General features: G+C 48.6%; 1 protein-coding gene across 1 annotated transcript in view; it reads left to right on the top strand.

The window, feature by feature from the left end:
- Positions 1 to 21,820, top strand: part of LOC144179924 (valine--tRNA ligase-like) — a 71,842-nt gene that overhangs the window by 24,668 nt on the left and 25,354 nt on the right. Inside the window, exons 7-12 of the mRNA XM_077708346.1 lie at positions 9,793 to 9,904; positions 10,351 to 10,530; positions 15,589 to 15,713; positions 16,374 to 16,477; positions 16,538 to 16,619; positions 19,629 to 19,705. Of these exons, the coding sequence (XP_077564472.1) occupies positions 9,793 to 9,904; positions 10,351 to 10,530; positions 15,589 to 15,713; positions 16,374 to 16,477; positions 16,538 to 16,619; positions 19,629 to 19,705 (680 nt within the window). The remainder of the gene's footprint in view (positions 1 to 9,792; positions 9,905 to 10,350; positions 10,531 to 15,588; positions 15,714 to 16,373; positions 16,478 to 16,537; positions 16,620 to 19,628; positions 19,706 to 21,820) is intronic.

Raw genomic sequence — 21,820 nt, 5'->3', positions numbered from 1 at the left:
CATATGCCTGTGCGACTGGTACGCCAATAGGAAACCTCACTCCAGTTAAAGGTGGGAGAAGAGTCAGCAAAGTTAATATAGGTTATAAGGAAATAAACTCAACTCTAACTTTTGTTGTAAAGCGTAGAACCAAGATACGAGGAGCACTTTTTGCGCAGGGTGAACTAGCACAGCGGTCAATAGCACGACCACACATTGCGATCGCTTTTCCCACCTAAGGAACGTAGCCACTAGGGACAGATATTCGTGGATATTTAGGGGACGCTCACTGCACAAGCGGTATTAAAAAAATACTCAGCTGCTGGGATTCCGGAAACTAAAAAAAAATAATAATAATTAACAGCCTGTACAATATATACTTCGTTTCCTCCCCAGCATATGTTGGGTTATGGCTGAGTGGTCTAAAGAACTGGAAGTACAGTTAAACCTCGATATAACGAAGTTGTACATTCAGGAGCAAATTTCATTAAATTGCGAATTTCGTAGAATTGAGGTTTCTATTTTACAGTTCATTTGAACCAGTTAATGAGGTTTCACAACTTTGCCCATCGCCAAGAAATAACTGCTATGTAGTTACCTCTCCACTTAAAGCGAAATTTGTACTAAAACCGTTTGCGAAAATTGTGTGAATGAAGATTTTTAACACTTAGGCAATGGAATTCGGATAGCCGACAATAGTTCATGTGTTGGCGTAAAACCGGTGTTTTTCCGCAACGCCTCATTAAATGTGATAGCGGACCTCACTAGGTTTTCACTTTGTTTTCTTTTTTTTGTTTCGGTCACTACTAAACGCTGCTGTTAGTCAATTGAACCCGCGTCCATGCAACGTGAACCTCACCTCGGCGAGGTGCTGGTTTGAAATTACGCCTCTTTTTGTCCGTTCAGTGGTAGGCTTAGGCGTGGCAGGCCGACAGCGGAAGGGTGCTATGAAACCTTCGAATGACTTTTTTTCATGTACAAAGGCTCTGCAGTATGGGCGCGTGACGCAACCGCGACACTGGAGATAAAGCCATGATCGTGATTTGGGCGGAGTACTCGCGGACTGCTTCACTGTGTGGAGCAGCGCTTATATGCTCCCGCTAAAGTGGAAGGCTTACATTAAATGTCTCGCGGCCAAATTCTATTAAGCCATTAGTTTTATGCCCACTGAGCCCTAAAGAAACCGATCTCTCCGCATCGCAGCTTTCAAATGAACACGGGTGAGGCAAAGGTGACCACATTCAGAGAGCAATTTATTGCCACCAGCACTCGATGTTCAGGCTGTAGTAAAGAAGCCCGTAAGCGGTTCTTGGCGTTTCTTGACCAGGGCGGGCTTTACGTGAAGCTCAAATGCTGACAGCGCTAGCAAGGCTTGCTCTTAAACGTTCGCCTGAGCAACACCGCCTGCATAAACAGTCGGCATTGGCCTGTGTGCCTCTGCAGAACGTCAGTGGCATCCATCACTTCGGTGGCTGTCTGTTTCACCGGCACTTCCTCTGTTTGGAGCACTTTTCTTTTCCTTGGAGTGCTCATGCTGCTTACAAGACTCACTTAATGATGCACGAACAAAATATTAATGTGGTTATCAGCGAGCACAACCTAGAGCAGCGGCACCGTGAGCAAGGAGCTGTAGAAAGAAAAATCTTGAGGCTTCGGAAGTCTAAGCACAGATTGCGCTGGCATAGGCAACGATGTAGACGTCAAAATGGTGGACGCACTATTAAAGGGGTCCTGAAATACCTTCCGCCGATGCATGGATGTACATGTAACCAAATAAAGCAATGTATTAGCAATCTCCTCCCGCAAGAATTTTGTTAACTCTTTCCTTATCGCCAGGGAAAGACCCGTTTTCATAAGGTGCAGGAAAATTTTTTTTATTGTTATATAAAAATTTTTTCATGTTTATTGTAATATACCAAAATGTAGACAAATAAATGCGCTTTTTAATGATATAAGCATAAAACGTGTGTGTGCAACACAATAGCAGAAAAAAAATCCCAAACAACAAAATTTTTGCAACTACCGCAAAAAAATTTTGGAAAAGCGAGCGTGGGGGGCACAAACAAGTCAGTAAAAAAATTTCAAGATATACGTTTTGTGGCACGTTTATATAGCTAACTATCCTGAAAGTTTCAACAGTACGCGTAAAGAATTGTTAGCACAGCAAAAAAAAAGTTAGCACTCGTCGCGCCATGCCCAGATCGACCCCCGGTCTCTGTCTTGGACAAAACTTCACGCGTTGTGCAGCGGGAGGCATCGAATCGCGCCCATAAGACGTAGAGACCCTGTGGATAGAGATAATAACAGTGACAACACGCTCGGTCCCCTCGCAGGCGCTCAAAAACGCGATAAATCCCGAAAAAAAAACTCGCCGTCGAGCTGACGAAGACGTTCCAGGTTGATTGAGGGCTTCATCGCTGTCGGTGCTAAACTCTGATGATAGGGAATCTTCTTCGGGGCCACTGCTACCACTTTCATCAGAAAAATCGACTGTAGCAATGCTAGAATCGCGAGAAACACGACGACTCCTTTCAGACCCCGCGCCCGACGACGACGCCATGGCTGCCGCTATCGCTAGGCGCTCGCTTATCTTCCCAGCAAGGTAAAAAATCACCGGGTCTCCGGAAACCAAAACCGAAAATGACACGGGTTGTGTGCTTCCTGAGCTTCATTTCAGATGGCGCCTCACATCCATGGAGCGCGTTGGGGCGCGGGAATTTCAACTTGAATCCATCAATCAAATTGATCGAAATTGAATAGGCGCGGTAAGGAAAGAGTTAAAGCGATGAGTATTAGCTGAGAAATCGTAAATCAAAAACGGCGCATTATCGTCGCTCCACGTTTCCTCCTCCTTTCGACTTACTCTCCGCTTTTGACGGCGTGCGAGCTTTGCCTCCCATGATGCTGCGCTCCTTAGCGGTGTTTTCGCTGTTGCGCTGCTCACACTGCCGTCTGCTACGGGCAAGCTTTGTTAACACCATGAATCCCGCACTCCGCTCAAGGCTGGAAAAGCGAACGAAAATCTGGCCGCATGTGTGCGGCGGCCTGGCCTTGCCCTTTCACGGTGTACGTTGCGCAGATGCTATCGGCGGCACGTGACTTTTTATCGGCGGTGAACTCGCAGCCGCACGGGGAGGATCGTGCGCTCGTTCTCTTTGATGCACCACGCACTGTTTATCCAAAAAGTGCCGTATCAGATGTGGCCCCGCTGGTGCCGGGGCTTATTTTGTGGCGGTGGTAATTCCTGCCGGCGGCATGTGAAAAAGACATTTTAAACCGATACAGAACCCGTGCACAAAACGCTTGAATCATATGACCAGTTCAGCTTGGGGCGACGCGTGATGGAGAGCGGCAACGTTGGCAAAACATGCTCCGCCGCGACTCTGAACTTTCTAGCGCAGGAGCGAGCGCCATTTCTTTGACTATCTCAAACATCGGTTGCCTTGGCAACAAGGCACAAACCACTCTAGAAGTCCGTTACGGTTCCGTGATCCCGGTTCAGCTCGGGGCCCCACCTCGCGACATGTGGGCACTGCAGGCGTACACTCACTCCCATTGGGAAGTGCGAGATGCGTTTGGCATTACAGGGTGGCGATGGTGTATGTGTTGTGGACGCCTTTGTTGCGCGATGAAATGTGACGTTGTGCTTCTGCGGGTGGATAGTGCTTCCCATGTTCTGGATTATCTTTCTCGAGCGACGTACGACTCAACCTCGCATGGGGTATGTGCAGTGTGCGCGGCTAAAAGCCATTTCGGCTTGTGCGCCAGAGTTAAGTGAATTGCTGTTCGTCCCCGCAAACCGTGCGCGAGGTGAGTGCCGAATTTACGACGGGCAGCTAGGAGGAAGCAACCCATCGTCTTTCAATCGCGGTTCAGACTTGCAACGCATGTTGTGATGCTGTGTTCGTTCGAAACGCATCTCTGGATTGTTTTGAAGTTGAATAAAATATGTGCGTCAAACCAGGGCATTTGGCTCAGGGCGTTCTCTGCGATTGCACGAAAGAAGTGCCTCGAGGCTTCAACGCTTTTTATATGGAACGTACTCAAGTAAGAGAATATATATGTAGTGTTATGACCGTGTTGCATTCAAAACAAACGGTTAAGCGTTTGTTTACACTTGTTTCGTTTGTCGTAAAATGTCCAAGCACTCCGGCACTACGCTGGCAGATCAGCCGGCGAGCCGACGCTGAGCAGACGACTCATCTCTTTGCCGGAAGTGCGTGAAAAAGTTGCCCAATAGCAGGATGTCTAGCTCATGACGAACATCTGGGAATCGATGACGTAGACATGTGAAGATGGCAGCGTCCAAAAACACGAAGGGAAGGGTGAGAAAAAAGCGACAAACTTTGCAACAAAAGTGTGAGCTTTCCGCTGCGCGTAAGAGAGTAATACTTGGCACAGTTGACGTTGACAACCCAATCTAACGATTTCGCTAGTTCATTTAGTGTGTTCAAAACGCCTTTCAGGGCCCCTTTAAGGCGTCTATGGCAGCTAGCAGTTTGAGCAGCTTCTTTCATCACTTTTAATTGCTGTCAACTGTAGCTTTTACCGTTTTTCTTTCGCTTGAGTCTTTTGAAGTTGATGCGAGTACTGAATGTCTCAATGTAGGCTCTGAGAAGCAAAATAAAACGTGCCTTGACCGGAAGCTTGTTCTTGCTTTCTTGCCGTAACTTCGTTACATTGGAAGTGCAGCATGAAATTGCTTTGTAAAATCAGGATAAAAATATATGCATTTAGCAAAATTTTGATAGAAAACGTGAAAAAATTCGTTATATTGCGAATTCCGTTAAATCAGGGTTCATTATGTCGAGGTTCAACAGTAGTGCGTCACAGTGAGCAGGTTCAGATCCTCGATGTGGGTTTTCTTCTTAATTTTTTTTGGTTAGGTGATGTTTTCTACACTGCATTCACCATTTTGCGCTGCAAGCACCATTTCTCCGCGAGCGAGTTGGCAGACTATGTGCAGACTGTGTGCAGACTGACAATGACGCGCTGGCGACTTCTCGTTGGTGTGGTGTTGACATAAGCACCGACAGCTTGCAGGCGTAGTGCCAAATCAGCCGATTATGTTATGATTCTAAGCGGAGCTGGCAGGCCTATCTGACCTGTTCTACAGCCGACAGCGTGGCAGAAGCGCGGTATGCCGATTCCAAAAAGACATCGAGAATGCTCAACCAATGATAAGGTTGGATGCCGAGCATGTTGTTGCGCAGAACCAAAACCAAAACTGGTTTGAATTCCAGTCTTGGACGTTATCCCATCACATCGCATCTCGAATACGTGTCACTGCTGTTAGTTGTTGCGGCCGCCGCAAATGTCGCATGGTATTTTTTATTCTTTCGGGCTTTACAAATTAAATGCTTCTTCATCAACCGAATAAAGGATGCAAAGTGTGTTTATTTGAGCCAGTCTATGCATCATCATCATCATCATCATCACCAGCCTATCTACGCCCACTGCAGGGCAAAGGCCTCTCTCATTATTCTCCAATTATCTCGGTCCTGTGCCAACTGGGACCAATTTATCCCCGCAAACTTCTTGATCTCATCTGCCCATCTAGCTTTCTGCCGCCCCCTGCAACGCTTGCCTTCTCTAGGGATCCACCCTGTTACCCTTAATGACCAGCGGTTATCTTGCCTTCGCATTACATGCCCTGCCCACGTCCATTTCTTCTTCTTATATTTCTACTAATATGTCTTTAACACCAGTTTGCTCCCTGACCCACTCCGCTCTCTTCTTGTCCCTTAATGTTACACCTATCCTTTTCCGCTCCATTGCCCGCTGAGTTGTTCTCAATTTAAGTTGAACCCTCTTAGTGAGCCTCCAAGTTTCTGCCCCGTAGGTGAGTACCGGTAAGATGCAGCTGTCATACACTTTCTTCTTCAGCGACAATGGTAGGCTGCTATTCATTATCTGAGAATGTCTGCCATATGCACCCCACCCCATTCTGATCCTTCTAATTATCTCTGCCTCATGGTTGGGATCTGGGGTCACAACTTGGCCTAAGTAGATATATTCGCTTACCACTTCCACTGCCTCGCCACCTATCTCAAACTGCTGTGCTGTCCCGAGGTTATTGATCATTACTTTAGTTTTCTGCATATTAATTTTCAGGCCCACGGTTCTACTCTGTTCGTCCAGTGCGGAAAGCATGCTTTGCAATTTGTCCCCCGAGTTACTTAGCAAGGCAACGTCATCAGCAAATCTGAGGTCACTGAGGTATTCTCCATTAACCCTTACTCCCACCTGTTCCCAATCCAACGTTCTGAATATTTCTTGTAAGCATGCTGTGAATAACGTTAGAGAGATTGTGTCTCCTTGTCTGACACCCTTCCTTAAAGGTATTTTACTGCTCTCCCTATGGAGGATGATGGTAGCTGTAGACCCACTGTAGATATCCTCTAGTATTCTTACATAATGCTCATCTACCCCCTGGTTATGCAATGGAAGCAAAAACAGAAGTTTGACAAATTCACTTCAGTGTCCTAAAATTTTACTGCATGATGTAATCTGCGTTTTCTCGCTTTGTTTGTTGCTGCGCCAGTAGTGTGGATGTGTGGATGTGTATGGATGTGTAGCGTTCCAAGTACCTGCAGTCAGGCACTCTTTGCGCTGCACGGAGAACAACCAGCTGTGCTGTGGCGAGGGTGCGCGGTGGCAACTTTCGTTGTTCTTATTAAGGAGTACTGACACGAAATTTTCGTGTTATGTTTTTCTTGCTGCTATGGGTGCCTACGAGCCCAGTGATCATAGAATGGCACATTAGATGATCGACCGGAGCGTGAATAAATATTTGCAGCCTCGTTTATTTGTGTCCACATCGGTTTTGACTGAACGAACAGCGTGGTGGCCGCCGTGACAGGAGGGCCCCTGCGATGCCACCGGCAGCATGGGTAAACCCCAACACTGACATAATGCAGCACAGGGCAGAGCAGCAAGCGCCTTGGCTACAGCACGGGGGCCCTGACTTTGGCAGTTTGGGGTGCTCAGTGTGTCGTGGTGGTGTCGATGCCCAAAGGGCGTCCGTTCGGAGCTCTCTCGTGCGTGCGAAGATTAGAATTGAGTTAAACTATGTGCTATGGGCCTCGTGCGCTTGTATGGTGGCGCCACTGATGAGCTGTGTTCAGCGCCATCTTGCGGGCAACGGAGGCATAATTTCTGAAGTCCGTGAGCAAACGACGTCCGGAGGATAGTATTCCGCGCAGTACGATTATTAGAAGAGAAAGAAGAAATGACCGCTATTCTGTTGCCATGGGATACGAACAGCCAAACGGTACTTTCTTAAATAGAATATGGTTCGCAAAGGCGACAGGAAAGCGATGCATCACACAAAAAACAGTTTTATACAAGCACGGGATTGTCTCCGCGCAGCGCGCGGTCACGCTGTCATTTCGCAACGGCTTCCACTGAACACCAGCAGCGCCGCCCAAATAAAAAATAAAAATAAAAAGACGGAAGCCCGCGATGTTACCAAGAGAACGAGAGGAGTGCAGGAGTGTGCGTCTGTGTGTGCATCGCCTCCCGGAAGCGATAATGTATGTGTGAGGGAGGGTGTGATCGCTCCGCCAGTGGAAAATTTTTTGTGGGGCCACCGGCCCCCGAAGAGCATGAAATAACGGCATAACGTCCCAACGACGCCAGCAACGCCTTGGAGTTGGTTGCTGTGGTCGCTTTGGTGGACTTGATTTATTGAGAACGGCTGGGTTAGAACTGCTGGCATAACCAAGCAGTTGGCGGACAGCTTATTGTGAGGAGAAGACCGACTACGTGACTTCATGGTGCTTGAAGAAGCGAATTGCTCCCGTGTATACGCTCCACTGTGCCTTGTACATGTCAGGAAGTGATTTGATGTGTTGTGTGTGCGAAATCGCGACGAAAGGTTTGTGTGTATATTGCGACACCAAGGATAAGCGGCTTCAAGAGCCCGAAGATTCAGGTTTGTAGAGGCAGGTATTTGAAAATGCCAACTGCTTGAGTAAACTCTACCTCAAACTGCTGAAACTACGATGAGTTCGTTGGATGGGCTCATAAAAATATCGCAATGCTTTTTGAAGTGCTTTCATAGGTTTGTAAATGCGTACTTAATGTACGAATAATTTTGGACGTAGATGCGCGAGACGAGGCTTTCATGAAAGCCTCTGGACGTTTATTTACCTTGTTTATCGCTCGACATAGATACGGGGGCTGTGGCCTTGTAGGTGTTGTGAAATCCCCCCCCCTCTACCGGATAATGGCCGCCGCGAGAGCAGTCTGTCTTGATTTTACCTAACCGGCCAAACCGCTTCCGCTCACTGACTAGCTAGTCACTGTTAATTACTGATAGTGACGCTGGCTAGTCAGTGAGCGGAAGCGGTTTGGCCGGTTAGGTAAAACCAAGACAGACTGCTCCCGTCCAGTACAGCTGGTGTTGCTTCACAACTGCGAGTGATTGTCTGTCTTGATTTTACCTAACCTGCCAAACCGGTTCCGCTCACTGACTACCCAGCGTCACTATCAATAACTAACAGTGACTCTGGCTAGTCAGTGAGCGGAAGCGGTTCGGCCGGTTAGGTAAAATCAAGACAGACTGCTCTCGCGGCGGCCGTCTCGGGGTGGGGGAAGGGGGGGGGGGGGGGGGATTTCACAACACCTACGAGGCCACAGCCGACACGGGCACAGATATGGTAGATCGCACAACAGGAGCTTTAATTGTGCATGAATGATTCCTCTCGCATTCGGAGTGCCCTTGATAAAATAAGACAATTTTGAATAATAGAGATTGTTTCAAAGCTGACAGAGTTGTACGTGATGTTTATGGCGTGACTACGCTGGCATGACTACATGCCAGCGTGAATAGTTGTGCTGGTGCAAGTTATTTTTGTCAGCAAAAATATTTTGCGCAACAAGCCCCACTTGAACTCATTTTTCAAACGCAAACTACAAGTTGTACATGTTTGAGATATTTGAGAGTCCTTTGCGAGTCTCCGAATTGTGGCTGGTTTGTGTCCATCTGTTTACGGTTGTGTCGCAGTGTAGCGTGAATATTTACGTTTCTCTTTTCATTTTATAGCTTCATATTTTGCTGGTATGACTACATACAATTCAAGCATGCATATCCGTGGGTTGTTCCATGTATTTTCTGATGCGTGCACAGATGCGTGCACACCAAAGGCTATTTGAGGCGCTACAAAAATATGCACTGGATACACGGCATTTTTTTTTTGCAGCGGTCTTGCGCCAAGTAGCGTGCACATACGCAAATGCATTTATGGATCTGTCCTTTTTATTTCTTTTCGGGTACTATGTGCTTCGTGAACGTCGGCGTCGCAGGCAGCTGATCCGTGTAATGTCGTCTGCTTTTATTGGAGAAGGGGCGCTTTCTAAATTATTTCGGCTTGTATTCCCGCACAACTCGTCAGCGTAATATTTCTATTATTGTAACAATTGTGAATTAAAAAAACGTGGTAATTGTTGTACACTTGTTTTACGGTTGTTGTTTAAATTAAGCCGCGTAGCGAACTACTGTATATGTTTATTTTGTTCTTCAGAAAAAATTCCGCCGCCGCTCCCAGGTAGCGCCACATGTTTATTTGAAACTGCAGTGCACGAGGCCCATAGTAAATGGTTGTAGTCGAAACTTGCTGGGAGATATCTCCACATACAAAGGGAGCCTTTGATATGGTTGGCTCAGCTTTGAGGTCTCTGTCAGCTGGACACAGCCATTGTCCGGGTTCGCTGCCATTTGGTGCACTGATGGAGGAAAGCGCCATTTTGGGAAGACGACGGGGTTTCCCGGTGGTTGAGCTGTGCCCAACTGCCTCCTCTCGGGCCCAGGTGGACAAGAAGGAGCTGGCTGGCCGCACGCTGCTGCCTGTGCCGGGCTACAAGGACCGGGTGGAGTTTGGCGTGCTCGTCTCCTTCGCCTACCTGCTGGAAGGCGACTCGGGTCAGTTGGCTTCCCCAGCGAGCTAGCTGGGGCACCATTGGTGGGGTGTCTGTGGCAGGAAACGACGCTGCTTTCAGCTCTGTTGATCTCACCCGGAGGTGTAGCATAGGCTGGGTACGACTTCCCTGGATTGGTAGGTAGCATAGTCTGGGTATGGCGAGCAGTAATTACCACAGCTCCCCTGATCAGAGAGGAAAAAGAGAAAAGCACTCAGCAGCAGCAGTTCTGGGGACATCCGTGCAAGTTGTAGTGTATTTGCAAGTAGTGCGTATTCGCACAGCACCATGATCAGTGTGGCCATAGTTCAGTTACTTCCATCAGGAACGTACCTGGTGGCCAGCCTGAACTGCATGGCACTGCGAGTAATGTCAAGGGGTCTTCCGAGGCCCAGGAGAGTGGGAGCGGGCCTGGCTAGTAAACCAGGTGTGCCAATGCCTGAACCGCAGGGGAAGAAGTGGTGGTGGCCACGACGCGCATCGAGACCATGCTGGGGGACAGCGCGGTGGCCGTGCACCCGCAGGACCCCCGCTACAGCCACCTGCACGGCAAGTACGTGGTGCACCCCTTCTGCGACCGCCGACTGCCCATCGTGTGCGACCAGTTCGTCGACATGCAGTTCGGCACAGGTGGGCACCCCTCTCCAACCGGCCTTCGCATTGCGGAGGGACCCGTTCCGGTGGTGAGAGTTGATGCCATCGCTTGCGATTTGGTAAATACTTGTCGGCCGATTGGATGACAGGCTCAGTGTCACCTTTACCCTTCCCCCATGTCAGGCAGTACCTTACGGGAAACACAGCGAACATCAGCACTGTAACGGAAGCCGCGAGATAGCCAAGTGACAAGGCTTGCATCACTTCATGCCCATTGAACCCTGTGTATACTGAGCCTCAGTATAGTGAAACAGATTCTTTTGTAAGTTCAGTGCAAAACAGCTTGCGTGAGTGGAAATCAAATAAATGTACCCTGAAGGACATGTCTTTTTCCATGAATAAATTTGCAAAAAATATAGGCCATAGATTATTGTGCAAACTGTGAACAGCTTTCAAAAAGCTGTTGGATAATTGCATGCACATGCCAGGTGGGAATGTTCGATTGAATGAATGTTTTAATACAGTGGAACCCCGATAATACAACTTTCAAGGAACCACACGAGAGCGTTCTATGACCAGTGACGCTCTCGTGTGGTTAGTGCACCCCTAGTAGGTGGTCTCACGCGACAGCTAGGATAAGAACTTATTCAAATGACTATGTTTAGTGCGTTCTCGCCTAATTTGCAAACCCCAAACTGAAATCCAAAGTTTTTATAAAAAGGGCTGCGAGTTGGGTGTGTTGGCAAAGGTTCATGTTGGGCAAAACGCAAACAGTACTTGGACAAGGAAGAAGACGGGACAGAGTGCTCTGCCCTGTCTACTTTCTTGCCCAAGTGTTGTTCACAATTTTCTATGAAAAGAATGCATATTCCGTTCCCCCCTCCCCCTTGCGGCCTCTGCGCTAGCCCACTAGCCATGCGCCATGTGACCCCCATGCTGTCTGGCGCTAGCCCGCCGGCCCTGCATCTCCCGCACGCGAGATAAGCTGGGAAGGCCGATGCGGCCAAGCAAATTGAGAGGGGTAAAGGGGAAAGTGTGTAACGGTTAAGGCCACAAGCAATTCTTACAGGGGAGGGCAAGCCATTACTGGCGAAAACAAGCCGTTAAATCCAAGACCTTAAATGAAAGCATTTCCGGGGCCCAAACACGTGGACTTACCTACTGTTGGATATGGCTGATAAAGTCTATATTTCCGGCTTTAAAGGGTCACTGAAGTGAATTTGTCAAGCTCCTGGTTTTGCTTGCACTGCGTAGACTGGCTCAAATTTACACACTTTTCATCGTTTATCCGGTTGATAAGTCGGTAATTATTTTATAATGCGCGAAAGAAGAAAAACTGCCATGCGCGGTCTGCGGTGGCTGCTTAAATAAAGGCTGTGAGGACGCCAGGTCGGCCAGGATCGCCAGGTCGGGTGGTCTAACTTTTTGACGATAATTATCGTTCATTCTTCTTGCGTGTGGTCGGCAAAGAAAAGTTCACAAGTAGCATAAACAGAACGTTGTTGAGCCTGAGGTAACTGTAAATGGTCGCTTCAGTGGGAACATGCCAGCAGACGCGAGAAACGCAGCCGATTCAGCTGACGCTGCTGGCCTGGCACCGCCTTGAAAACAAGTGGAAAACTTGTTTTGTATTAAATTTCGCAAACTAAATGATTCTTGCTTACCTAACATTTTATGCCACACGGTTTATGAATGGCAGGGTACATGTATACTAGCGAGTAGGTGAGGCAATATTGTCAAATAAACAAATACAGTGGAATCTCGGTCATACGAATCTCAAGGGGCGGCAAAAATATTCGTATCAGCCGAAAATTCGTATCATCAGAAAACGAGAAAAAATAGAATAGTGCCGCGCATGTGACAGGCGGCGGCAACATGGCGTCGGCTCTTGTCGTGAAGAGGTGCAAGTAACTTCAGCGACCGCTTGTAACCTTTTGTTAAAACGCAGCTCAAGGTGTTAAGCTATAACTGCCGTTTGGACGATCGGTGGCCAAGACATCTGCATAGCCTGTTTCGATGCTTCCGTGCAGGTATTGCCATCTCTCGGCCGGTCGGCGCACCGCGTGCCGCGGCGACCGGTCAGCGTAGGCTTGCATTGCGGCAGATATCTGATCGCCGCGTTTAAAATAAGCCCTGACAACAATCCCTAGCACAATTTTTCACCACACTAACACCTACTTTCTCGCATGTGGAACTTCATTTTAACGATCAGATTGATTCAGAAGAGCAACAACAAGCGGTTGCTACCTTGGTCTGCGCCGTTTCGAGCCGCTGAGTGTGCCGAGCTGGCAGGTGCGGCCGGCGTGTGCGCGGACTGTTTCCGAAGGCAGAAAAGGCTTCACGATTGCCTGCTTTATCCATTTCTTGCGAACAAACGCGCGGAATCTACAAATTCAGCTCAGCGATCGTTGTAGTTGACCATGGAGCAAAAACAGTGGGCGGAGCGACACCGACGACGCAACGTATGCGCGCATAAGGTCATGTGTCTCAAATTCACGCGTACGACTAGTCGTGGTGACAGTCGTAACGATCAGTCGCATGCGAATCGCGTGTACCAATTGTACACGTGTCCAGCGCTTTCATCGCTTCCAGTTGCATTGTCCCCCATGTTCACATTTCGCCAGATTATTTTCAAATATTATTGGCAGTCTGCTGAATTTTTTCTCTTTGCCTTCAAAGCGCCCCTCCCCCTCCCACCCGATTTGCCGTCCAGCCCTCCGCCATGTTGACTCCATGTAATTGTGAACTGGGAATGTATGATGCAAGAGCGTAATTAAATAAAGTGAGAGCATCAAGGAAACGGAACAGCTACTCAGTTCGCCGGACCACTTTGTTTTATGGCCACTACTTTCAGAATCACAAACATATTTCACGCTTCTGACGCTCGCTGTATTTTGTGACCGAGGCACGGTAAAAACACCAAGTTAGCGCTCCAATAATATTATTCTTAACGATGACGCAAACCAGCAGTGTTTATTGAAAATGCACACATAGTAAGTGCGCAGGTGCGCAAAAGCACGTGCAGCTCACCAGAGCGGACGAGCCCGCGGTCCGCGAGGCTCGCTGGCTTTTACCGTATTTACTCGCATAATCCTCGCACTTTTTTTTCGGAAAAGTCAATGCAAAGTTAGGGGTGCGAGAATTATGCGGGAAAAAAAAAAAAAAAAATCCCGTGCACAGTGTTGCCAATTTTCCTTATGCCAATCCCGCTAAATGTAGCGGTCGTTTTTTGTATATGTAAGCTCAGTGTTGCCAACAGCCGCTATTTCTATTTATTTTTTTATTTACAAAGTAAACAGTCTCCCGTCGATCAGCGATCGTGAAATTGCCGCCTTTGCTTTCTGGCGCGCGCCCTATCTCGTCGTCGTCATGTGCGCGCCCTACTCCAGTAACGCACGTTGAAGTCGGTGACGCCGAAGTGCCTGCCTGCGGCACGGTTGCCGGGTTCGATCGCATACTCTATTGCTTTCAATTTGAAAGCGGCAGCGTAGCTGGCGTTCTTCCCCATGGCGAAGCGGCACCAAGCACAAAACAAAGAGATCAAAAAGTTCTCAAAATGGCAGCGAGCTATTCACCACTGGCGCGAGTGACTCACTGACTGCTGCCGCTCAACGGCGGGAGCGGGACCACGACGGCGACACGACAGCGGGCTGCGCGAACACAGTCTAGTTGCGCGCACGCGAAACCGGCTCAAGGACAGTGTGAGTAGCGTGTTAGGGCGCCTGTTAGGGAGTAGCCATGCAGGTTGTTAGGGCGCCTGCATGACCTTGGATACACAGCGCTCTCCGCCGAACGGAGAGGCGGCGGGGGAGAGCGCGTGCACCATGCGGGTTTCGCGAGCAGGCAACTTTCGCCGCTGCAAAGTTGGGGGTGCGAGGATTATGCGAGGAACCAAAAAATCCAAGTTTTGGTGGCTCACATTAGGGGTGCGAGGATTACGCGAGTGCGAGGATTATGCGAGTAAATACGGTACATGCGATCAACGTGTGATCATCGCCGATTGCGTTACTATTGTTGTTTGATCGGCTGTTGTTGAAAAGTCCTTGTCACAAAGTGTATTAGTCTAAACAAGAAGCTTTCACTTCAAATTTCTCTTCATACGGCCATCGATCGGTGAACCCGTCCCAGCACTTTCGTTGACGCCGGAAACGTATTTAGTGCTGCAAAGCTTTTTTCCCTAATGCCAAGTTGATCACCGGACGAGATCGGATGCGTCAGGGATGGGCTGGAGACCATGTAGCAAAACAATCGGGAATATCGAGCTCATTTTGCTTCTGTCAACACGGGATCCTACGGGACCCCCGCAGCTTTGTACTACCCGGCAATACTGCCCGGAAGCCGGTTTCGCAGTGCCCCCTGGGCAGCGCAGGATCCCTATACCATTGTCTCGCCGGCATAAGCCGGGCTTCTTCCATTCCTGCGGCATCTGTTCAAGAAATGCCGAGGTGCTTTTTCAAAACGCAAACACAACGTAAGTTGAAGCGGCACTCGCGGTTTGTAAGACCTTGCAGCAGCGTCTGATGTAAAAAAATAAAGAGATGAAATAAAGACCGTGACTCTGTTTTTAGGTGGTCTTCGATTTTTGTGGCTCCCGCGACATACATTACAATCAGATCACACTGTAGTTGAAAGCACAGCCAGCAACATCTGTCTCACTGCTACTTACTACCCGTTGTCCCACTGGGTACTTAGGCAGTGTTTGAAGCCAGTGTTGAACAGCCGGTCACGAGGGCAGTGTTCTCGGAGTGTAGCCACAAACTCGGGCAATCACCCGAGGGGAGGCCCTCAGCAATGGCCCTTCAGTGTGGCTGTTTGCAGCGGCAGGTCCGACAGGAAGCTCCCCCTTGGTGACAGGTTGATGACTGTACTGCAGTGGCTGTGGGCAGCGGGAGGCTGATGGGGGGGCAGGCAGGAACGTCTCTCGAGGCAGCTGTGTGCGCTTGCTGCTGGGCTAACAGGGAAACGTTGAGCCACTGGTGTGCAAGTGGTGAGGGCGATTCATTTGGGCATCACGTGTATAGGGGCTGCGCATTTCGCCTCTGTGGGGACTGTTCCCTTGTGTGAGACTGCCCTCATGGGCCCGTGGCGTTTCAGGTGCGGTTAAGATCACCCCAGCACACGACCACAATGACTACGAGGTGGGCCAGCGGCACAACCTGCCCTTCATCACCGTGATTGACGACGACGGCAACATCAGCCCCGGCTGCGGAGAGTTTTCGGTGAGCTACTCTACGCTGAAGGGGGCAGCAGTGCTGGGCATCGTTCCCCTCCTGGTCTCAGCGGGGCTACAGAAGGCTCTCCTTTGGTTCTACTTTTGTGCATGGCTGGACGTTTCCGAACCGAATGGTTTACAGAATACTGCAGGCCCATTTGAGGGGCCCCAGCAGGAGGGGCATGAATTTAGCATTAAACACAATACACAAAAAGTACACAAGTGCAAGGCATGGGTCACTGTTCAGTGCAATCAAGTGATTCTACCGTGCCGTTTAACGACTGAGGTAGGCAGTTTCAGTCGTTTATTGAGGAAAGTATGAGTATTTGAAAATGTTAGTTCTGGCAAAATGCGGTGCTAACGAATGAGTGCCGATGCCGTGTTTGTCTTGTAAGTGGTTTAATACCTGTGGTTTAATACCATCCTCCCGCCAAAAAGTCCGCTGTTCATTCTTGAAAAAAAGTTGATAAACACTAGTACACATGTTATTTGAATAAACACGATGAAGTTGCACGTTATCTTTTACGTAGATGGAAACATGTCAGCAGAACGGGTGATACGCTAGGGTATTTTTTCTGTTGTGTTTTGTGAACATAATTTATTTAATATTCATTTTAAAATTATTTAAGATTTGTGTAAAATTTAAAACCCGTGGTGGTGTGTGCAGGGGATGAGGCGCTTCGATGCCCGCAAGGCTGTCCTGGAGGCCCTGAAGAAGAGGGGGCTCTACCGGGACACCCGGGACAACCCCATGGTGGTGCCCGTGTGCAGGTAGGCGCTGCTGCTGCTGCTGCGGCTGCGACCCCTCTCGCGACCCCTTTCTCCTTCCAGCCGCTCCAAGGACATTGTGGAGCCGCTGCCCAAGGTCCAGTGGTTCCTCAACCTCAACAACATGGCTGCCCAGGCTGTCCAGGTGGGCCGAACGCTCGACACGAGACGAGGGGGTGGTGCAGGAGCGGCTCTGTGGCCGGTGCAGGCGGGCGCACTGGCTGCTCGAGCATTTCAAATTGTGTCTCGTCCCGTCGGGGACAAATCCTACAAGTCCAAACCAGCCTCCTTGGCCACAGAAATGTTGTCGGCGTCAGCTACAGCTTGGAGAAGTGAAGGCTGCCGTTGGCAGCGTGAGAGCGCCTAGCACCAACCATTTGCGCTCTAGACCTGTGGTTCTCAGCCATGACTGCCCCGGGGACCCCTTTTGGACTTGCAAAAGTGATGGGGGACCCCACGATGGAGCATATGTTGATCGGTGTCATAATGTCAAACAATTTGTACTTGAATCTATTGGTCTTCTAAACATCTATATGCTGCCTATTCTGGGTCTGTTTTTTTCCTTCTCATAGATGATGTGTTGTGCAAAAATATTAAAATACGTGCTATGCAGAGAAACCAAACATACATGTAATGCGGCGAAGCCACCTTTATGCATTGCAAGAAAGTGCTGGCAACACCGAGAAAAAAAAATCACGGGGGAAAAGTTTTGAGGGTGCTTTGCAGACCCTTGAAATGCTCTTGCAGACCTCAAGGGGTCCGCGGACCCCCCATTTGAGAACCACTGCTCTAGACCGCACCGGTGCCTTGCTTCCGTTTTGTTATGCGATGTCTACATCACAAAAAAATGAAAGGGAAACGGGAAAGAGAAATGCCAGTTTTATTTACTTATTTCTTGGCAAATGACGTATCGTTGCTTGTAGAACAAAAGCCGAGAGAGCCCTGAGACGTGTGATCTTTCAGTTAAAACAAAATTTTATTCAGCCTTTGTGTCCATTAATTTAAACGCAGTGGGGAACTGACGCCAAGTTTCGCCACTTATCTCGGAGCGGATGCATACAGAAACACGGGCGCGCTCACACACGGAAGAGGGGAAAATGAAAAACTGGAGAAAAGGGAAACGCAAAGTACAAAAAGCCTGGTAGAGAGATAGCAGCCCGTACAAAGGAGGGTGAGGGAGATGGACCACACCGCCTAAACACTTGCACCTTATTGCCAGACAACAATTTACATTCTGCCAATGACCGCTATGTAAGGTCCGGGGTGATGTGCAGATTTTTCTGGAGAAAACTTTGCGTATGCACCGGTTTATACAGTAATATGGAAAAGAGTGTATGTGTTATGGGTGATCACTAAAAATTTTTTCTCAGGGCTTTATCTGTGCATTAGCATTTAGGTGATACAATCAAAAGCAACCAGAGGCCCCACTTCAATCGCTCAGTCATGTTTCTTGGCTGTGACTTTGGTCGGTGGCCGTTAATCGCAGAGACGAGATTCTGTCACGTCACAGAGAAGTTGCTGGAAAATTGCTGGATAGTCGCCGCTGCTGCCTCTGTTTTCCAAGATATCTAGACCACTTGCTTTAAGCTGGTATGATTGTTGTCGGTACAAAGCAGTCTTTTAATGACTGCATCTTGTCTCCATGGCCCCTTAAGGGGGCAGTTGGGTCTTTGGGGCCGAAAAACGGTCAAAAAAAGCGTTTTCTCAAAAATGGAATTTTTGGCTTCCACGGCCATTTTTCTAACAGTCTGTAAATTTCCTCATCAAAAGGCATCATATTTTGTTGTTATTATATTATAATAGCATTTTAAAGTGCACTCTACAGCTCAGTTAGCGGAGAATTCGATGGTGAAACGGCACTTTTCTTGCAATGCAAAGCTAGCATTTCATCCTCAGATATCTTGGCACCCAGAGCAGGTACAACTTTAATTTTTTTTGCTTCTGATACCAAAATGTGTGGAGAATACAATATAGGAAACAAATTTTTTAAATGGAGGCTTTGGAAAATTATTATAGTGTTCAATTGGCACCACCTGCGAGCCATTTCTGGCAGAGCACGGGAGAAGCAAAGTTCCCTGTGTTGTAAAACGGCCAAAAATAGCTAAATCAAAAAAGTTCTTCCTATGTTGTATTCTTTAGTCATTTGTCTGCCTAGCCACATGATAATTGCCATTCTGCATGGAGTGGTTATTTTGTAACTATGTCCCAAAATTATGGCAATTAATCATTAATTAACTCAAAATATAATCAGCTTACAAAAAATCTAATAGGATATTTGAAATCAGCACAAAAAACTCTATAACGCAGTGCAGTTTCATTAAAATTGGTTCATAAATAAAAAATATAGCTCTAAGACCAGTCTGCCCCCTTAAGGTATGTTTCACGGCTGTAGCAGCAGCTTACCTCATTGCAAACAGGCTGTGGGTCTGTTGGGGGTGGTGCTGGTGTCGGCAAGTGTAGTTCTTTATTGCATTTCTGACCACTTGCTGGTTTGCCATGCTTGCTGGATATAATGTTGCAGCGGAGCTGTAGATGTATTGGCGCCCTGCAGTGGCTCAGTTGTGTCCACCATCCGTAGGCAGAGTGTACTTGATGCGGCAAAGCCAGCTCTCCCACAAGCGCTCTGTAGCTCTCCATTCAGTGTAGATAACTTGGGGAAAATGTTAGGCCCACCTCAGCACGCATGAAGCACCCAGCAAGTTATGGGCCCTGCTGCTGTAGACGGTATGCACAGAGTGGTTGCGCGTATTGACTGTGAGTGTTATCCCGGGATTGGGGACTTGTTTTCTTTGTTCTGCCGTCCTTGCATACAGTGGTGGCATTTTTTCCACATGCACCCATTGACTGTACTTCTGATTAGTGAGCTAGGACATCAAATCAGCACAGGCGTATCACATCAATTGCCAAGTGCCACAGTGCCATTTGCGTACTGCTTACCGAGTCCACCCACCGTAACACCGCAAATATGCGCAGGTGGCAGCACTGCCATCAAAAAGACAAAATAGGGGGGGGGCTACCGTGGAAGGCAAACGAGGACATTACTGGCACGAGGTTGTTTTGAGCATACTGCACAACCTCTGAGGGCCGTCTGAGAGGAGGCACTGGGGCGGCAGTCTCCACTGTCTCTGAGGCAGTGTTCTCACTCCCACCGCAGGCCGTCAAGGATGGCAGCCTGCAGCTGGTCCCCGAGCATCACGTCAAGATTTGGAACTACTTCCTTGAGAACATCCGGTGAGCCGCCTCGGGCAGTGAAGGGTGCACAAACCTTTTGGCATCCTTGCATGCACCGGTTTGCTTCTCCGGCTTGGGCTTTGCTGCGGGGACAATGCGGTAATGGCAGTGGCCGAATATCAAGCTTCTGACCCATTTGATTCAGTTCATTGTCGAAACGCTTGTATTCCAAAGAATTTTTTTTCGATCATCCGCACAACTACTGAGAGCGTAATTATTTTACCACCTCTTAAAATAAAAAGTCGCCGTAAATGCGCCCACTCGCCCATTTGGGCCAAAGAGCCTACGTGCACCATAAAATGTTGCTTGACCAGTGTAGGGCACTGAAGCTGTGAGATGGTAATGTCCGCCGTGCAGAGAATATGGTATAATTTGCCCAACTGTGGTTCTTTAATGTGTCCGAAGACGTCAACGTTGTCTCTGCATTTCACCTTTATAGCAAGGAACACAACCCGCGCTGTTAATGGCTAGGGCGGTGCACTGCTAGCTACTCGACGCGAAAATGGTCAGTAGCGACATCCCCAGCGTTTCTTCTGTAGAGCTCGTCTTTTATGCCGATACCGACAGTGCTGAGCGGTTGTATATGTGTCTCACGGAATACAGAGGCATGTAAGCACGGAGATAGAATACTTACATGGCTCTAAACTGGGATTGGCGGATACCAGTTGAGAATAATTGCAGTCGGCATGGTAAAATGACTTGGTGTACCACAAAATTCTTCACGGAACATTATAGGGTCAGGGCAGATTATACAGTTTTACCAACATATTATGTGGAACCACAATGTACAGCGGATGGAAACTGGCCCCGTCATGGCTGTCTAAAATTAACTGCTCCGCTGCCGTGGCATACGGCATGGGGTGTGTCTGTGTAAATGGTTCTTGCAAAACGCATGGCCATCGGTAGCCTAAATTATTTCTAAACTTGGAACTTGGGCGAGTTGGTTCTTCTGCACATTTTCACAAAAAAACAGCACATAGATGAGGACCTCAAAAGAAAAATACGAGAGCTTGTATTTGTGTTTTCCTTTCTTCGTCCTTGTCTATGCATGGTTTTTTGTCAAAATGTGCACAAGTGTCAATTATTTCGCTGGTAGCCTCGTGACCTCCAGACATTTAATCCCGCGATATTTTACTGATCAGGGAGCTCGACCAGACAGCATAAGTGTAACATTGACTGCGGCATCAGCGGAAAAATGCAAACGATGCCCGGGTCCTGTGTGATGTGAAGAATCCCATGTGGTCCTAATTTGGAGCCTTCCATATTGGTGTCCATCATTACCCATGTGTACATTCAGCATAAGAATAAAAAAATTGTTATTTTTGTTACACTGAAGTCAGAATAGCCATTCCGTGTAGCAAGCACATTTATTACTACAAGTCGCCTTTCTGGCTTGAGAAAACACAGTGCACTACAAGTTGCCTTCCTCAGAGACTTGCCATCGAACTCGGTGCAGTATGGTTTTGATATGACATGCTCGGGAAAATTCTTCGCACAGACGCAGCGTGGTTGCAGTATCTTGTCTACTCTGGGGATTTCCTGGTACCAAATTTGAAGTTGAGCAGGCTCTGACGGAGATCTAGAAAGTGGCACTTGATTGGGACGACTCTGGTTGCTCGATCTGCAGTAGGGGATGAGGCACTTTTTACCTATATCGAGTCTAGTCGACTCCTGGGCCCGGCTCGATTCCGCAAGTGGGCCACTGCAACGACCAACATGTCACAGCCATGGGCCGCGGCATCCGCGCTCTGCGTCGGCCCGCTCCACCACGTGAGCACGCACAACGATCAATGCGACAGCGACACAAAAGGCTCAGTGCGGTGCCGACCACAACATGAATGCTGAAACGTAATGTCTGCTCCCTGTGATTCACTCTGGCAGCAGAAAACACTGACAAACAGCTTGAACGACACGGAAAGACAAGCAGGCCGCGTAGCCACTGTAGCTGTGCACGCCACTCCGCAAACTATGGTCCCTAGAATATGAGCTAGTCTGCCGTCCGCGCGCCTTCTCTATGGGGAGGCGTGTCCGTGCCGCTGATGCAAGCACAGCGCTGCGCAGAGGGCGCTGCCAGCAATCGGAGCGCCCGAGCGACGGGAGCGAGAGCGGCCGCCG

This window comes from Haemaphysalis longicornis, unplaced genomic scaffold (assembly GCF_048455015.1).
Source record: "Haemaphysalis longicornis isolate Haplotype H1 unplaced genomic scaffold, Haemaphysalis longicornis Haplotype H1 scaffold_1, whole genome shotgun sequence".
Taxonomy (NCBI): domain Eukaryota; kingdom Metazoa; phylum Arthropoda; class Arachnida; order Ixodida; family Ixodidae; genus Haemaphysalis; species Haemaphysalis longicornis.
This window is presented reverse-complemented; position numbering and strand designations above follow the sequence as displayed.